This window comes from Anomaloglossus baeobatrachus, chromosome 1, assembly GCF_048569485.1.
Source record: "Anomaloglossus baeobatrachus isolate aAnoBae1 chromosome 1, aAnoBae1.hap1, whole genome shotgun sequence".
In the NCBI taxonomy this organism is placed as follows: domain Eukaryota; kingdom Metazoa; phylum Chordata; class Amphibia; order Anura; family Aromobatidae; genus Anomaloglossus; species Anomaloglossus baeobatrachus.
This window is the reverse complement of record NC_134353.1, coordinates 694,572,941-694,591,595: the sequence shown is the minus strand read 5'-3', so window position 1 is coordinate 694,591,595 and position 18,655 is coordinate 694,572,941. Positions and strand designations below refer to the sequence as shown.

At 45.2% G+C, this 18,655-nt stretch overlaps 1 protein-coding gene across 1 annotated transcript in view; it reads right to left on the bottom strand.

Annotated features, from left to right (window-relative positions):
* The window catches only part of LOC142298147 (hydroxysteroid 11-beta-dehydrogenase 1-like protein A), a 34,953-nt gene extending 26,999 nt beyond the window's left edge, over positions 1 to 7,954 (bottom strand). Inside the window, exons 1-2 of the mRNA XM_075341747.1 lie at positions 7,928 to 7,954; positions 2,230 to 2,453 (exon numbers count right to left, since the gene is read on the bottom strand). Of these exons, the coding sequence (XP_075197862.1) occupies positions 2,230 to 2,314 (85 nt within the window). The 5' untranslated portion in view covers positions 2,315 to 2,453; positions 7,928 to 7,954. The remainder of the gene's footprint in view (positions 1 to 2,229; positions 2,454 to 7,927) is intronic.
* Positions 7,955 to 18,655: the final 10,701 nt, after the last annotated feature.

The window sequence follows — 18,655 nt, the reverse complement described above, 5'->3', positions numbered from 1 at the left end:
TTGTATTGATTCTGAATAAAGGAACCCCAGTATCTATGAATTCCAGCACAGCGCAGGGTACTGAGCATCTGATTTATTGCAAGATATTAATTATGACATACAGTAGTTTTCACCAGGACTAGCATTTTTATTCCACTCCTGAGGAACCTCTGACAAACGAGGGGAAACGCGTCAGATGGTCTTTCTTTTTTTGACCATTCTAATACGGAGTGGTAATTGGGGTGTTTTGCCTCGGTATTCTTCCATTTTAATCATATTGGTTGGATACAATTTGAATACCTATGCTAGATTCTGTACCAGTTTTTGTGGATTACTGTATCCTTGATTAGGTCACTGACCATCTGGTAGGGCTTGTTAAGGCCCACAGAGAGAGTCGACGGTGAACGGGGGCACCATCAGCGCAGGCATTAGGGTGCCGACCTCCACTGCAAGGTAGGGGCAATAATAGGGTATATTAGGGACAGCCCCCTTGCGTATCTTACAATTGTTTTTGTTAAAGTTTGGTCTTTCCAGAATTTCTCCCTTTTAATATGAATATTAATAAATACATATTAGGAGTTTGTTTTTTTGTTTGATCTGCTTTCAGCCGGGCGGATCAAAGTGCACTTCCGCAGGAGTAAAATCGAGGCCTCTGTGTGGGCGACGTAGGATGCGTCATCCACATGAAGCTGAGAAGGAGGAAGAAGGAGGGAAAAAGCAGTGAAGCCCATTGGACCCAACCACTGCCTTGGTGAGTGTATTAAAGTTGTTTTTTCGTTATACAGTGCGAACTGGGCAGCTATATACAGCATTCTGGAATACTGTATATAAGAGCTTACTGGTGGTGGCCGCAGGATATAAGGGAAAAACCTGGTGACAGGCTGCCTTTAAGAGGTCATCATGAGAACATAGTCTAAGGTGGAAAAAGTTCTGAAATGATTCTTCTTTCAATGAATTTTTTAATATGACAAAAATCTAGCATTTCAAAAGGGGTATATAGACTTTTAATATTTACTATATGTCATAGTTCCATGACCATAAACGTTGGATTTATCAAAACAAAAGATCAATTAACCCAATTGGTAAATGCCACAAAAAGAAGAAAACTTAAAATGGCAGAATTGATGGGTTATTTTGGTGACCACAGGACAGCAAAAGATGCAAAAGGTTTATCTATCCCAAAATGAAAACACCAGCCTGTCCTGCAGAAAAACAAAGCCACACACAGCGCTCACGACCAAAAAAAGATGGGTTTCAGAAAATGGTGAAAAACTAATTTTATATTAATTTACAAATTTCAGAATTTTATGATCTTAAAGAGAATCTGACAGTAGACAGGTTTTTGTCATGTAATATGAAGACAGCATGCTGTAAGGGTTAATAGAGAATTTAGGGATGCCTCTCTAATCACAATGTATGTTGTTTACCTGTAAAATTTGTTTTGACATCAGTAGCTTATCATTGCTGTGAGTCGCTGGCTTGTGGGCATTTGTCCGGCATGCCCCCTGCTGTGATTAGCAGCTCACAGTCTATAAACTTTGTATACAGAGCCTGGTGTTGGCAGAGGCTCTTTCAGCTGCTTTGCTAAATCTAAAAACTCAGATTGCTGGGAGCAACGGTTCTGACACAATCAAAGTGATACATTGTTGGATTCAGGGTCTCTTTGCCTACATCATGCTACTCTCAGATGAGGTAGCAAAAACTTGCTGACAGATTCCCTTTAAAGAAAGAAAAAAAAAAAAGATTTGTGCTTGGTATCTTTGTAATTGTTTCCAGGCTCTATTTATCACATAATGAATGTCATAAAAAAAACAAACACCAAAAACAATTGTGGACTTTTTTTTTGCCACACTTCAAGTTTTTCCCCATTTTTTAGTACACGATAAAACGGATGGTGTCATTCAAAAGTACAACAAAACCAAACCTCATAGGGCTTCATCCATGGAAAAATTAATAAGTTATGGAATTTAGAAGAAGGGGATGAAAAAGTGAAAGAATAAAAAACCCCGGGGAAGGGGTGGGAAACAAAAAATGCCCAGACGGGAAGGGGTTAATATTCCAATGCTTTGTAAACTTAACAGAACAGGATAGATTTACTTTACGTCCCCATTTCGCTGCACGTTGAGAGGTACAATCCCATACACTGATGTAGTAAGCTTCAATATGAATACACAAACTCTACAGCACAATACATAGAATACTACAAGCAACATGTATGAAATTACAATCTCACTATATGACTCTGCTCACCCGGGGTTATAGTGTCCGTGCTGTAGAAGTAATAGGCACTGAGCCCTACGATCAGAGACCATAGCAGCAGCTTCAACCCGGCCATGTCAGGACTGTCAGGTGAATGGCCACCGGTTCCGCCAGCTTCTCTTCACAAGTGTCCTTTATACTTTTACATACAGAGTAAACGGCTCCTCCCAGGTAAAAGTCTGCAGGGCCAATCTACACTGCGTTATATAATAGCCCTGAAAAAGAAAGGCACTAAAATCAGCATCAGAAGCCAAATAATGTGTAATATCAGAATTTACTGAAGATTTTTCTGCTGCAACAACCAGTGTTTGTAGGAAAAACATTGCAGAAAATGTGCACATTTTTGATGAATTTTTACTTATGTTTTTTCCCATTGATTTGGGAAAAACACTGCAAAAATACTGAGAGTATTGACATGCTGCAGAATTGAAAGAAGGATTTGAAGGTTTAAATCTTAACCATTGCTTTAATTTTTATTTTATAAATCAATTCAATACATGAACATAAGTAACTTTGTAATATATCTAATCAGACAAATCTGCTTCTTTCTGTACCAGAACTGATCAGTTATCAAATTCTCAATTCACTTTGCTGGCACTGTAACACTGCGGTTTTCACAACGAGGGTACAAGCTCTATTGCTGTGTGCAAGCAGCTGCTCTTGTGTATGGAGTCTGGGGCTGTTAATAAAGAAATTAGCTAACAGGCATGACAACAATAAAGGCACACACTCGAGTACATTCCCTGCACGCATGAACACATTTATTTACTTGAAACACCTGGTCCTGGCTGGGTGTGTGGCCTTCGGCCGTGTGGGCTGGGAACCCATGTAGGCCGCATCCTGCTGATGGTGTTGGTTGGTTGGGCAGGACGACAAATGACATGCACAAGGAGACCAATTGATCACTTTACATCGCAACTCTTTACTGAATGGTTCATTGTCATTTACAACTTTACACTCCAGATAGTGAGCATATATCTTCCAGAGCATTACATTTGCACTTTGTATTAATAGACACAGTTCAACTTCCTACTGGGTCGCGTCCGATCTAACTGGATGTCATGGCCGTCTCTCTGTTACTAGAGACTTGTGAAAGGATCTGAGCCAGAGTATCTCTTTGCGGTCTGAGACTCCTCACATTAATTGTATTCCTTTTCCTTTGGTGCTGAAAGCGTTAATGTCAGTTTTGCTTTCCAGCAACTCTGATTCCTTGCCTCAGGTGTTTCCGGGTGGTGACCACTCCCTTCCCCTACATATGGTGACATCTCACAGTAGAGGGAGTCGGTTATTCGGAATCCATTCTGTAGTTGGGCCTTGAGGTGGAAGGAGCTGCTGGAGCCCTTGTAGTCAAGAAGCGGTGTAGGCTGCAGTCCTGGTGTCTGACTGCAGCCGTGAAGCTGAGTTTTATCCTTTCTTATTTCCCGTCTGTTGTACCTTCTTGTCATATTAGTGCAGCGGTGGGACTAGTGATTATTACCTGCCAGCTCACTAGCCAGGGCTATTGCAGGGTTTCTCAGGGTCTCACCGGTATCTTGCTTGGTGATAGGTGAAGAACCTGTATAGGGACTGTCTTGTAGTCAAGGGTGCAGCTGCAGGTCAGTGCAGGAGGTGTCCTATCATCCCCTTCCTTAGCACCAGGGCCCACCATTGTTTAAGTGTCCCCAGATGTTGTTGGTGTACCTCTTTTGCTGTGTTTCTCGCCTGCACATCAGACCTTCCTCAGGTCTGTGTGTGACACTGGGCAACCTAGTCCAGCATGTAGTGGGGGTGCATTATAATATATGGAGGACAGTGTATCTTTCCTTTCTGCAGTTCCATGTGTGGTCTCCTCAGGGGTCCCATAATTACCAGAGTAAAGCTTTACACTCCTGGATGTCTAGCGAAGCACCACCAGGCTGGTTGACAACATCACACGCCAATTGAGGCTAACCGAGTACCTTGACGGCTAAGGGCCCTGCATGTAAGGCTTCCGTCCTGCAGCAAATATAGCCTATATGTCTGTCACGATCGCTCACTAGGCCTTCACTAACTTTCAAGAATGAGCCGTCGTTTCCCTGTCAGCTGCCCCCTCCCAGGGTAGGCTAGTCCCAAAACTTAACGTTTAGTTTCCTGCAGTCTGTTGCTGGGCAGATCGTAACCTCTCTTCTAGTTCACTTCACATTTATTGTGTGCTCTACGTTAAGTGCTTACACTAGCGACTAAGTGTAAATCTCTGAAAAACGTGATTCAGACAAAATTCCCAACACAAAATTCACTGTAATGAGGCAGATGGATTCACTTAGAATTATTGTCTGGCCTGTGATCCAGCAGGATTCATCATTTTAGGTATGCACAAAAGCGCTGTCAACCACAGCTTTGTGCACTCTTGAAAAGACAGACACCACTGAAAAGAGGCCAAACAGAGTTCGGAGCAACTCTGCTGCCTCATTACTGAATGGATCTGTCAGGGGTTTCCTCTGAATCACATATTTTGGAGATGTAGTTGGAAATCCCAATTTAAGAGCTCAGTAAAGAGCACAAGATAAATGTGAACTGGTCCAAAACGTTCTGTATCCCAAAATGCTGCCAACAAAATGCTGCCCACAGGCCCCAGCCTCTGATCCAGATAGATGTGTGTCGGAGACTGCGCGTCACACGCTGGTCAGTGCCGGCATGCCAGCGTCGCAGGAGGACGCCGGGGGAGCGCAGGGTAGGTGATTATCATGGCCACCAGTCGCACAGGGCCCCTTCTGGCAGACAGCAGATGGTGTCCCACAGGGAGCAGCAGATCTCTGTCACTTGCTGCTCCTGCGGTGCACAGGCTCCAGCACAGGGCGCCTTTCCCTCCTCTGTGTCCCGTCTTCTCCCGTCTTCACCACACAGAGAGGGGGGAGGGACGCCTGCACTGCTGCAGCCGGAGAAGCTGCTTTTAAAGATCCGCTGAACTCCAGGAAGACAAGAAGGAGGTGAGTATAATGTGAATCGTGTTATGTGCTGCCTGTATGTGTTATGTATAAGGTATGTGTGTCCTGTATAGTGTGCAATATGTAGCTGTATGTCTGCCTGTGTGTATTATCTGTCTGTGTGTATTATCTGTCTGTGTGTATTGTCTGTCTGTGTGTATTGTCTGTGTGTGTGTATTGTCTGTGTGTGTGTATTGTCTGTGTGTGTGTATTGTCTGTCTGTGTGTATTGTCTGTCTGTGTATCCTGTCTGTCTGTGTGTCCTGTCTGTCTGTGTGTCCTGTCTGTCTGTGTGTCCTGTCTGTCTGTGTGTATTGTCTGTCTGTGTATCCTGTCTGTCTGTGTATCCTGTCTGTCTGTGTATCCTGTCTGTCTGTGTATCCTGTCTGTCTGTGTATCCTGTCTGTCTGTGTATCCTGTCTGTCTGTGTGTATATTGTCTGTGTATACTATCTGTCTGTGTACTGTCTGTGTATACTGTATGTCCATCCTGTCTGTCTGTACATCCATCCTGTCTCTGTCTATCCTATTTGTCCATCCTATCCTATTTGTCCATTTGTCCATCCTATCTGACTGTCTGTATATCTATCTATCTATCCATCCATCTTATCTATCTATATAAAATTTCATATGCCTCATTATGAAAGTGAACACATAGTACAATCGGTTTTTTTTTGTTTTTTTTTTACTGTGTGCGACGCGGTGGAGGCTATATGCCAGGATGAGTGGGCTAGTCACACATCAGATTGCATACACTCACACATCAGATCACACTCACACATCAGATCACACAGTGTACGAGGCATAACGCTCTTATTACAGAGCTGTTGTCCTTCACTCTTCGCCATAATTATTTTTTGTTCAACACCAAGTACTTCCACCAGCTCAGGGGTACAGCAATGGGGAGCCCTTGTGCCCCCAGTTATGCAAATTTATTCCTGGGCTGGTGGGAGGAAACGGTGGTTTTTGGGGGGGAGGATGGGGAGTTTCATCAATGTATCGGACTTTGGGTCCGGTACATTGATGACATCCTCATCCTCTGGACGGGGTCGGTATATGATTTTGAGCGGTTTGTTGGGTCTCTTAATAACAATGCCCTGGGTTTAAGGTTTACTTATACCTGTGATCAGAACTGTATTACCTTCCTTGATTTGACTATATCAAAGGACGAGAATGGCAAGATACAGACTGCTACCTATAGGAAACCGACGGCAACCAATTCCTTGTTAAAATGGGAGAGTCATCATCCCCTTCCTCTTAGGAGAGGTATTCCCAAAGGGCAGTTTCTGCGTATCCGCAGGAACTGCTCTAGGGAATCAGAGTTTAGGATGCAAGCGTCGGACATGTTTGGGAGGTTCCTGGATAGAGGATACCCTAGACAGGTCCTGCAACAATCCTATGCCTTTGCTAGGAATACTAGTAGACATTCTTTGATGAGGCCAAGAAATAGAAAAGAGGATGAGAACACCTTACGCATTATCGGTACTTATGATGTTCAGGCCGAACGTGTCTTTGGAGTAGTTAAAAAACATTGGAATGTGCTAAGGGCGGACCCTGGTCTGGCCAAGTTTATCCCAAAGGCACCGTGCATTACATACAGGAGAGGTCGGTCGATAGGGGATAAACTTGTGCACAGTATGTATCAGGGGCCACGCCCAGAGGGCACTTGGTTAGATAGACAAGTGGTAGGTATGTATCGGTGCGGTAATTGTAGTTTTTGCGATTCGATGGAGCGGTGTAAAATGGTGAAAAGTTCATCAAATGGAAAGGTTTTTTATCTGCGGGATTTCTTTAACTGCAAGACATCGGGTGTTGTGTACAGGGCTACCTGCACGTGTCCTCTTGACTATGTGGGGAAAACCGTGCGTGAGTTTCGGAGGCGCGTGGGAGAGCACTTGTCGGATATACGAAATAAACGCGATACCCCGATTGCTCGACACATGAATAATGTACACCAAGGCGACACAAAACTCGTTTGTTTTTCAGCGTTGGAGCTTGTCAAACACAGTTTGAGAGGTGGGGATTTTGACAGAGTCTTGTTGCAAAGGGAATCGGCTTGGATTTTCAGACTAGGATCACTTACTCCGGGGGGGCTCAATGAGCAGCTCTCTTTTAATTGCTTCCTCCCCACATAACGTGTAAATTTTGATAGGTCCCTGTAGCATAGATAATAGGTGACATGTCTCTGGGAGCCTATATCCCCTTTTGGGGATTATCCATATTAATGGAGCTATTTGAAGTATCTTTTCTCAAGTGTTGGGTAGGTTCTGACAATCTGAGTCAATGAATTGATTTGGTATATATGAATTATTATGGTATCTGGTCTTTTGCCAGTATTGGATCTATTAATTACATGTTTATGATATGTACCTGGTCAAGTATGGACCGGGGACTAACTGACTATATGTGCATAATACAATATAAGAGTCCGATATATGTACTATGTAATGATCCTTACCATATGATTAAATTGCCATATGTATATGCTGCCTTTTTTATGGCCCTTATGTTATCATAGATGCTGTGGTTTCACTGTATTTCTCTATTGTATCATGGCTGCGGTGCACCCAATCTGGGGCGACTATGACCGTTCTATAATTGCATCTATACTAATTTTAAGGTATAATAAAATGATTCCCCTTATTATTTTACTGCGGTTACGTCCTGTATCCCGATCATGTGACTATGTGAGTCACAAGGAGGGCGTTACCTAGCAGCATGAGGGCTTCCTTGCTGGGTGTACGCCTACCTCCGACCATGTGACTGTGTGAGTCACGAGGAGGGCGTTACCGAGCAGCATGAGGGCTTCCTTGCTGGGTGTACGCCTACCTCCGATCATGTGACCACATGAGTTCATGGGGAGGAGGGCCCTGCACGGCACGATATGAGGAGGTTTCCTCCCTCTATGCCATGCTATTCAGGCATGCGCATTAGTGATATGGGCTGGCACCTGCGCAGCTACTGCTGTAGTGACGCTGTGTGGGGGAAGTCAGGGATTCCCCACAGCTGTCTAATCAATGTAGGGCTATTAAAGGTGGTGTGATGTATGCAGCTCCATGACGCCTGGAGGACGGGAGCATGCTATCAAGACAGTGTTTACTGTAGTGCTGCTGATCTGCTATCTGGCGCCATGGACCTGCATACCTTAAAATATACTATCTGACAAGTGAGTTATCTATCTATTGCTGTTGTCATTTTTTACCTTGTGCATGTGTTGTTAAATCTATGTTTGGTGGTCTATGTATGTTTGTTATAAAGCTGATAAGATCATACCTATTTTCCCAGCCTCCTGATGAACCACGTGTTCCAACGTGGGGAAACGCGTCGAGGTGGAGACGTCTTGATTGTGATATAGTTGGCGGTTCACTATACTGACTAAAGGGACTAATCTTCCAAACGTCATGTGGATACTCCTGGATGTTTATCCTTGATTGGGACTACAGATAAGCACGCTGTGCCAGCATAGTCTCATTAGGAGATACCAAGTTAAGTTTGGTCATAGTTATTGTCCTGTTGTGAACCAGCATTTTGGTTATGTATTTTAAATTGTATCAATTTGTCTTTTTTGTTTATTGTAAACCCTGGTCTTGATATTCAAGATCAGGGGTTGCCATTTAATTGGCAGAAGACAATTGAATTGTATATCTATGTGCACATTTTGGTGTTATTTTTCTACTTGAATAAAAATTAAATATTTTCACAATTGGGGATTTTTCTATGAGTAAATCAGATCACACACCCCACATATTGCTCATACAATCGCACCAGCACACACTCACCACATCCAGTGATACCACTTGCTTCCGGCCAGCAGGTCCTAGAAGATCTACTGCACAGGGTCACATGATGCGTTCCACCCGCAGGTCCTAGAAGCTCCACTGCACATCGCACAGCGTCACAGGTCCTTAAGCCACCCAGAAGCAATCAATATTGCTGGATGTGGTGAGTGTGTGATCTGATGTGTGTGTGATCTGATGTGTGTGTTCCGTCGCAGGTCCAGATGCGTTCCACTGCTCCCGGTCGGTGTCTGGTGAGTATGATCGCTGGGTCTTCTTTTTTTGGGGGTGTCTGCTTCCTAATGAAGTGTCCTGCAGTATCTTTAACTTTTTTAGCTGCACAGACACTATTGAACCACAACTAGGTCTTATTTTCAGGGGATGTCTTATATTTAGGCCTTGCGGAAAACTCCTGCTAGGTCTTCATTTCGGGGGAGGTCTTATTTTCAGGGAAACACGGTAATACCACCACTGTTCCCCTTACATGGTAAAAAGCCTCCTTTGTGCCCTCTAGATAGTAAAAAATATTAATGGTAGAAAATATTAATGCCCTGAGCAAGTGCCCTAAAAAAGTGTCACATTTTGCTCCTAGGAAAGTGATAATAATGCCCCATGTGCTCTATTGATGGTTACAAGACCCAGAGTGCCCCTATAACAGTAATGGTTATTAAGTGCCTTCTTAACATTTAATAATGTCTCCTAAGTCTCCCCATGTACACCTCCCCTATCCACAGTATGATGCAACTATACCTCCACTATGATAGTATGAAAATAAGACATAGTGCTTTTTTCGGGGTAAAAAAAAATAAGACAGTGTCTTATTTTCAGGGAAACACGGTATGTGGGGCAGTAAGAGGAGCACTTTTTTTGTGCCAAACAGTTGGTGCAGTAATAAGGACATATACAGCAGCAGCGGCTCACTATTGGGGTATCAGGAGGATGAGGAGGTTGTGAAGGTTTGGAATAGATGGGACGGACGTCTGCACGCTGTCCTACCCTGCTGCTAGCTGACATACTGACACACACAGCAGATCGCAGACACACACAGTAGATCGCAGACACACACAGCAAATCACACACACAGCAGATCGCAGACACACACAGCAGATTACAGAAAAACACAGCCAAACGCAGACACACACACAGCTGATCGCAGACACACACAGCAGATCGCAGAAAAACACAGCCAAACGCAGACACACACACAGCTGATCGCAGACACACACAGCAGATCGCAGAAAAACACAGCCAAACGCAGACACACACACAGCTGATCGCAGACACACACAGCAGATCGCAGACACACACAGCAGATCGCAGGAAAACACAGCCAAACGCAGACACACACACAGCTGATCGCAGACACACACAGCAGATCGCAGAAAAACACAGCCAAACGCAGACACACACACAGCTGATCGCAGACACACACAGCAGATCGCAGAAAAACACAGCCAAACGCAGACACACACAGCTGATCACAGACACACACAGCAGATCACACACACAGCAGATAGCAGACACACACAGCCGATTGTAGACACACACAGCAGATAACAGACACTTGTGGAGCCCTGGACTAACCAGGTCGTCACATGTAACATACATACAACCCCACCCCCATTAGACAGTAACATTAGCCAAACACAAAATCCTTGTTGCCTCCCTCCAGGGTCTGATGTCCACACCAGGTGGGGCGGAGCCAAGCGGTTGGCCCCACCCACCAAGGAGTTCACAGGCCTGGAGGCGGGAAAAAGAGACAGTTTAGTTGAGGAGGTTGAAGTGAGAGGAGTAAAGTGGAGAGTGTCTGGGTTTGTGGCCCAGGCACTGACAACAAGGTTGGCAGACGGTGGTGGCCATCTGCAGGAGTGGTGAATCAACGCGGAACCGTAAGACCGGGGTCTGGCGTTGGCCCGCCGGTACCGACCGGGGAGCGAAGTGAAGCCAGCACACACAGCCGACACATATACACAGCCGATCGCAGGCACACACAGCCAATCACAGATATATACAGCCGATCACAGGCACACAAAGAATATCACACACACACAGCCGATCGCAGGCACACACAGCCGATCGCAGGCACACACAGCCGATCACAGATACATACAGCCGATCGCAGACACACAAAGCAGATCACACACACAGCAGATAGCAGGTACACACAGCCGATCGCAGACACACACAGCAGATAGCAGATACACACAGCCGATCGCAGGCACACACAGCAGATCACACACACACAGCAGATCGCAGGCACACACAGTAGTGATGTGTCGGTCACGAACGATCCGACACAAAGATCGGTGACTGACAGGAGCCGGATCACTAGTGTGAGCCAATAAAATCTCTAAATGGCTCTTTTCGCCGCTGAAACCCCGCCCACCCGTGGCTAAACTCTGCCTACTCAACAATCTAATTGGTGACTTGTAAGTGGGCAGGGTTTTGCCACGGGTGGGCGGGGTTTCAGCAGCGTCATTATAATCTTAAATATGTGTTCACCTGGGGTGAACACATATTTAATAAGGAGCCGAGAACGATCTGAAAGATCCGGCTCTTTTTGGTGAGCGGAGCCATGGGAACCGGATCACCAAAAAGAGCCGGACTGCCCATCACTAACACACAGCCGATCACAGGCACACACAGCAAATCGCAGGCACATACAGCCAAACGCAGGCACACACAGCAGATCCCAGACACACACAGCAGATCCCAGACACACACAGCCGATCGCACACACACAGCTGATCGCACATATCACATCACATCCAGTGCTTACGGCCGCAGGGAATGATGAGAGCAAGTCACGTGTCCCACTGCAGGTCCTGTTCATTGCGCTCCGCCGCACTGCCTCTCAGCATTCTGCTGGCGAGATCGGTGTCGCTGGATGAGGCGAATGTGTATGCGATCCGATGTGTGTGTGTGATTTAATGTGGTGCATTTAATGCATGTGCGACTTCTGAAGTGGCTGGGGGCTCCTATTTTTAGGCTGGGAAGAGCAAAATAGCCATGGGCCTTCCCAGCCTGATAATACCAACCCCCCGCTGTCTGCTTTGCCTTGGCTAGCTATAAACATAGGGGGAGCCCTCTCCATTTTTTTTTAAATTTATTTATTTTGTTCACAGCAGCATACAGGCATCTTCCCCATGCAATAAAGTTGGTTAATTGTTCATTGTGCTACACCGCACTGCCTCTCAGCATTCTGCCAGCGAGAAGAGATCGGTGTCGCTGGATGAGGTGAGTGTGTATGCGATCCGATGTGTGTGTGTGTGTGGCGCCCTGGACAAGCCAAGTCGTCACAGAACTACACCAACACACCCCACACCCCGGTTAGGCACACCGAAGTCAAACACAAATCCTTGTTGCCTTCCTCCAGGGGCTGATGTCCACACCAGGGGGTGGGCCAGGCGGTTGGTCCCGCCCACCGAGGAGTTCACAGTCCTGGAGGCGGGAAAAGGAGGCAGATCAGTTTTGAAGTTTGAGGAGTGAGGAAGTAAAGTGGTAGAGGAGCAGTCTGAAGGTGGTCTGGGTGTGTGACCCGGACGGAACAGCAAGGTTGGCAGACGGTGGTGACCGTCTGCAGGAGAGGCTTGTTAGAGCAAACCGTAAGGACCGTGGACGGGCGGTGGCCCGGCGGTACCGGATCGGCGAGCAAAGAGAAGCCAGCACCACCCGGCAGGGCTTACGGACCCCGACAAGGCTAGGAGTCGCCGTTGAATTTGTCAAATTCGTTAGCGAAGGGAACCTCCGAGGTTTCCCAGCAGTCAAGACCCGATTGAAGGAGACAGCTCAAACCGTAAAGGGAAACACAGTCACCGCCAAGGCTACAGTTCCCAGGGCCAGAGCCTGCGGGCAAAAGGGGCTCCTTCCGCACCCATCCAAGCTGGGGAGCGGGTTACTGGTGGGAACCCATTGGAACCGTACACACTACACAGGTGCAGGGAAAGGCAGTCACCATCAACCTGCCGGGAGGAGAAACACCGCAGCCGTCTGCGGGACCCGTCCATCCAGCCGTTTGTTTTACCAGAGACTTTGCATTCATCATTGGCTGAGTGAGTACCACCGTGCCGTGCGGCACAGCGCTGCCCCCGCAACCCTGCACCTCACCAGGCCCCGTAACCCGCCTGCCATTCCTACCCAACCCCTCACCGGGCCCCGGGACAACCAACCCCCTACCCACGGAGGGGAGAACCAACATCCAAGCTGCTCCCTGTCATCGCTCCCGGGATCCCCGTCCAGACCAGCGGTGGTGTCACCAATCTCACCACAACCGTGGGTGGCGTCACGGACAATATCTCTAAACCCAAACCACCCCCTTTCACTCTTGGGCGAGGAACGCCGCTCGAGTCCCCGAGATCCAGCCCACCGCTCGAGCCACCACCGAGCAGCAGTAGCAGCAGCCGGACCCGAGCAGTGGGTGAGCACAGCGTCCCCTCCTCCGCCCGCGTCATATGTGTGATTTAATGTGGTGCATTTAATGCATGTGCGACTTCTGAAGTGGCTGGGGGCTGCTATTTTTAGGCTGGGAAGGGCAAAATAGCCATGGGCCTTCCCAATCTGATAATACCAACCCCCCGCTGTCTGCTTTGCCTTGGCTAGGGGGAGCCCTCTCCATTTTTTTTAAAATGTATTTATTTTGTTCACAGCAGCATACAGGCATCTTCCCCATGCAATAAAGTTGGTTAATTGGTTGCAGTGCAGCCTTTCAACAAACTTTATTAGCAAACGAACAGCATTCCAACTCAGACACAGGCTTTTTTTTAAAGTCTGTGTTGGAGTTCGAGCCCTGAACACCCAGTGTCTGGTAGGATCCCTGAACTTTACAGTTTGGGTTCGCTCATCTCCAATCATAACACAATATATTATAATTGACTAGCAGACACTTAGCCAATATAATATTAGAACTTATGAAAGGGGTAAGACCCTATGCGCTTGTTTTTCCACAGCTTTTTTTCTCTGTGTTGCTGTATTGGACCTGGCAGGACCAGATCTTCTTCTTTGTGGACGGAGCAGCAGAGGGTCGCTTGCTTGGAATAATGGACTATTTTAACAATCGCCTTTCCTCAAGGGAGAAGCTTATACTTCAAACTGTGGGTACTCCAGAATTACATAATATTGACTGGGATCTTAATTTGCCTGATATCTATTCAGAGGAGGACACTGATGTGATGAAGAAATTGTTTCTACGTCTAGAGGACTTGCTCAAAGAAGAGCTTCGTTTCGGGCTTGATGCCCGTTTTTTAACCATTTATTTAGAGGAGAAACTTTGTCCTAGGGGCCTGAGAATCAAGCATGATTCGCCCTTTCCTACTGATCCCATTTTTTCTAATGAATGGGACAATATTCTTAAGAATTGTATGCAAGGAATGCTTCAGTGTCTATACAAAAAACGGAATACCATTGCCACTGAGGCATCAAACAATATTTCAGAACTGTATAAAGATCTTAGTAAATATGATTTACATCCAGAGTACAAGATTTTGAATTCTGACATTAATACTAAGTTGATTCAATTGGAACAAGACATGATTTTCCGTAAATCTAAAAAATTGCAAAGGGACAGGGCTGATATGGTCACCAGAAAGACGCAGGAGGGAGAGGTGGTAGTGGCTACTAGGGATCCTCTGGTCCGTAGACCAAGATCACATAGTAACCACAGGAATTTTGTCAATAGTAGACACCATAATAATAGTACTGGCCGTCGGGGTAGGAGAAATACCACTGATGCTAGTAATGACACTGGGTCTAGTGGGACCTTTAGGAGGGCACCTTTGTCTCGTACAGGGGTGGGTCACCGACCCCCTACATGTTCTGCTGGTGAAAATGCAGACGAGGTATTTGCAGCCGCTCCTGCGACTGCAACTGTGGCAGAAGTCTCCTCTGTGGAGGTTTGTCCTATTGTATCTGCCTCCTCTGAACCACCTCGGTCCAGAGAACTTTTTAATTTTGAGGACACTAGAAAACAATTAGAGTCCCTAAGATCACAGATTGAGAGAATCAGCAACAAAAGGGACTCCCTGTCCTGTCTGGATACTATTAAGACTCCATCAGTAGGGGTCGAGCACCCGGATGGAGATTTTATTGATCTATTAGAGTTATCTGTGCATGATGATTATTTAGCTCTTCCTACAACTTCTGGGACCCTTGATTGTAGTTCCATCCCTTTGACCTCGGTAACTGAGCCGGGTATCTCTGATGATGGGATCGTTACAATTGACAATACCCATAGGGACAGTGTTTGTGTGCCTTTTTTGCCGCCAGCCAGGAGCTCACAGGTCCCCATTACGGATTTTTTGACACCCAGAACAAGGAAAAGAAAAAACACTTTAGAGGGACCAGAGCAGGGCATAGGCTCAAACAAAAAAGAGAAAAAGAGCACTTGATTAAAGATGATACCTCTGGCATTTTTAATCTCTCCAGTCACATTCTTTCCAAAAGTGAGATAAAGGTTCTGAAAAAAGGCCTTTCTTTCTGCCCGGCCAAGTCCTCCAACGATTTTGAACTCTTTTTGGACTTTCAGAAGTTCATTAGAAAACTCACACTTACCAGACACTTTCAGATTAACAAATCAGTGCCCGCGACTATAGGTGGGAATCTGGATGGTTTTCTGCACACTGATTTTAAAGTAAAATCGAATTTTTATCCCATACATAGTATAGGTCATCATATCAAGACGTTTAATGATTTAGTGTTGGAGGATTTTAAGAGGCTCCAGACTAGAACAAACCCCCCCAGGGCTAATCTGTCTAAAGAAGAGAATTTAGCGCTTGCTTCTTTAAAAAGTAATCACAACCTTGTCATCCGTTGTGCGGATAAAGGGGGTGGCATTGTCCTGCAGGATAAGAACAGTTATGTCCAGGAAGCATTGAGAATGCTGTCCAATGATGCACATTATGAAATAGTGGAGCTGTCTGCATATCAGAAGTCCATTGGGGAATACCGTACATTGATAAAGAAGGCATCGGATATGGGAATCCTTAACCAGAATGAATTGAAATTCTTGGATATTAAAAATCCCAGGACAGCATTTTATTACCATTTGCCGAAGATTCACAAATGCTTGATTAATCCCCCTGGGAGACCCATCATCTCAGGAATTGGGTCTCTCACCGAAAATCTGGCGGCCTATGTTGACTCCATTCTGAGAACACATGTCATGAATTTAAGGAGCTTCCTTAGAGACTCGCCCCACCTTATTAGTATTCTAAAGGGTGTCATTTGGAAGGAGTCGTTTCTATTTCTGACTCTAGATATTGCATCCCTGTATACCAACATTTCACACGACCTAGGGCTTGAATGTGTCAAACAATATTTAGAGGTTGATGACCGGTTGCCCATGGAACAGAAAGGGTTTGTCCTGGACAGTATGGAGTTTATTTCCAAAAATAACTTCTTCATGTTCCAGGACAATATGTATCACCAACGCTGTGGCATTGCCATGGGCTCTAAGGCAGCACCGACCTTCGCCTACCTAGTGATGGGACTTTTTGAGATGCAATACATCTATTCCTCCGAATTGTTTAAGCATGTAGTTGTCTATAAAAGATATATAGATGACTTATTTATCATCTGGGACAATACTGAAAACAATTATTCAGTGTTCCTGGAGGGGATAGAAAATAATGGTTGGGGCTTAAAATTTGCTCCTACTGTGGATCAGACTTCCATTGACTTCTTAGATCTTACCATCTCGCATGCTGATGGCTCTCTCCTTACGAAAACCTTTTTTAAAAAAGTAGACAGCAATGGATACATTAACTTCAATAGTAACCATTATGATAAATGGCTGCTTAATGTCCCTAAAAATCAATACCAAAGGGTGAGGAGGAACTGTACGCTAGATAAGGACTTTAAGGACCAGGCTAAGATCCTGAAAGAAAGGTTCTTGGACAAAAATTATCCTCGTACGGTTTTAAGAGAGCTTATCATGATGTTAAACATCAAGGGCAGAATGATATTTCTGTTATAAACAACAATGGGGTTGATAGAATGGGGCCCACTAATAATAATTTTGTCTCTAATTTCCTGACTACTTTCAGTTGTGATGGAGAAGCCATCAAGGGGATTCTAAGGAAGCATTGGTCAATACTATGTAATGACCCGTATCTAAAGGAAGTGCTACCATCCCGTCCGGGGGTCACCTTCCGCAGGGCCTCCAACTTAAAAAATCAGTTGGCCCCTAGTAGGTTAAGGGGGCCTTCTAGCAGTGTGAGAACCAACAAACCTATGGGGTCCTACAGGTGTTTCACCAAGAATTGCCTCTGTTGTAGATCCATCCAGCATGGGAGGGTCGGTTTTGGATGTAGCCCTGGGAGCGTGGAATTTACAATACGAGGGCACCTTACGTGTCAAGCGGATTATGTTATTTATTTGATTGAATGTGACTGCAACAAGCGTTATATAGGGAGAACCATTCAAGCCCTTCACAATCGAATTAATTCCCATAGACACAATATTAAGGTGGGGTACATGCTCCATGGTCTGTCCCGACACAGTACTATATGTCATGATAAAAAAATCGCTTTGAAGGTCACTCCAATTGAACATGTACCTTCATTTGTCACAAATAGGATTGATACCTTAAATAGGAAAGAAACGTATTGGATCTATAAATTGAATACTTTAAAACCCCATGGCCTCAATGAGGTTACTGATTTGTTCCATTGATTTTAGTTTTTAAAATATATTTTTATGTTTTTTATGTATTTTACCGACAGATACCTGATTTAATATTAATATGTATTTTGTGTATTTTTATGCGGTATATTAGTTATATTTAATATATATTGTTAACAGCCCTGTGATTGAATTTATATTATATTTTTTATAACATGAATATTTTTGTCGGGTTTGACATGCTTGCGTCAGAGCGTGTGCCCCAGGATTTATTGATTTATGATTATATTATTTCTGGTGCCTTGTGGGACCATCTCTCGTTTCCAATATATAAATATTTTTTTGTGTGCTCCCTTTGTTGGTTTAATAGGGACTGTCATAGTTTTATATATAATTGTTTGTCCTTTGTATATTCCCGTTCCCCGGATGGTTGGTTGTTTTTACGGGTGATTTTTAGTGGTGTCACATGTGGCCCCCTATTTTCCTCTCTTCTCCCTGTTCCTGGGTGTTTCATAGCCCTGTGCACCTCCACTGTTCACTTCACTACACACGTTTATATACGTAGGGTTTCATCCCGGTGGTTGGCCATAGATTCCGTGAATATATATTCATGATCATGGTGTTAGCTTTTACCGGTGCTGGGTCGGCATCATTATCACATAGTTTTGTCAGATAGGGTGCGTTCCGATGTGTTACTATTTATTTTATGGATTCTTATTACCATGCTAGTATCCCCGACTGGTGCCGGGTCTATATCACTATCACGTATCTTTTACTGGTTAGGATCGCACGGGTATACACTTGTCACACTGGGTTTTCTAGCCTCAGATTGTTAGGCATGCGCAGTGGTTTTTTTTCCCACGCCTGTGCCCTCCAGTGAACTTTGACTGGGTTCTTATGCATGCGCGTACTGCTTTTTTCCCACGGTCTTGTCCTTGGATGAACTGCTGTCTGAGTTCATTGATCAGAAGCGGTTCTCCAGGTTTTTTTATGCTCTGGTAATGTTGCCCCTTTCTTTCACTTCATTTGTGCCTCACACTTCGGGTGGAAGGCGTACAGGCTCTGGTGGCGGCAGCTCCCAGTCT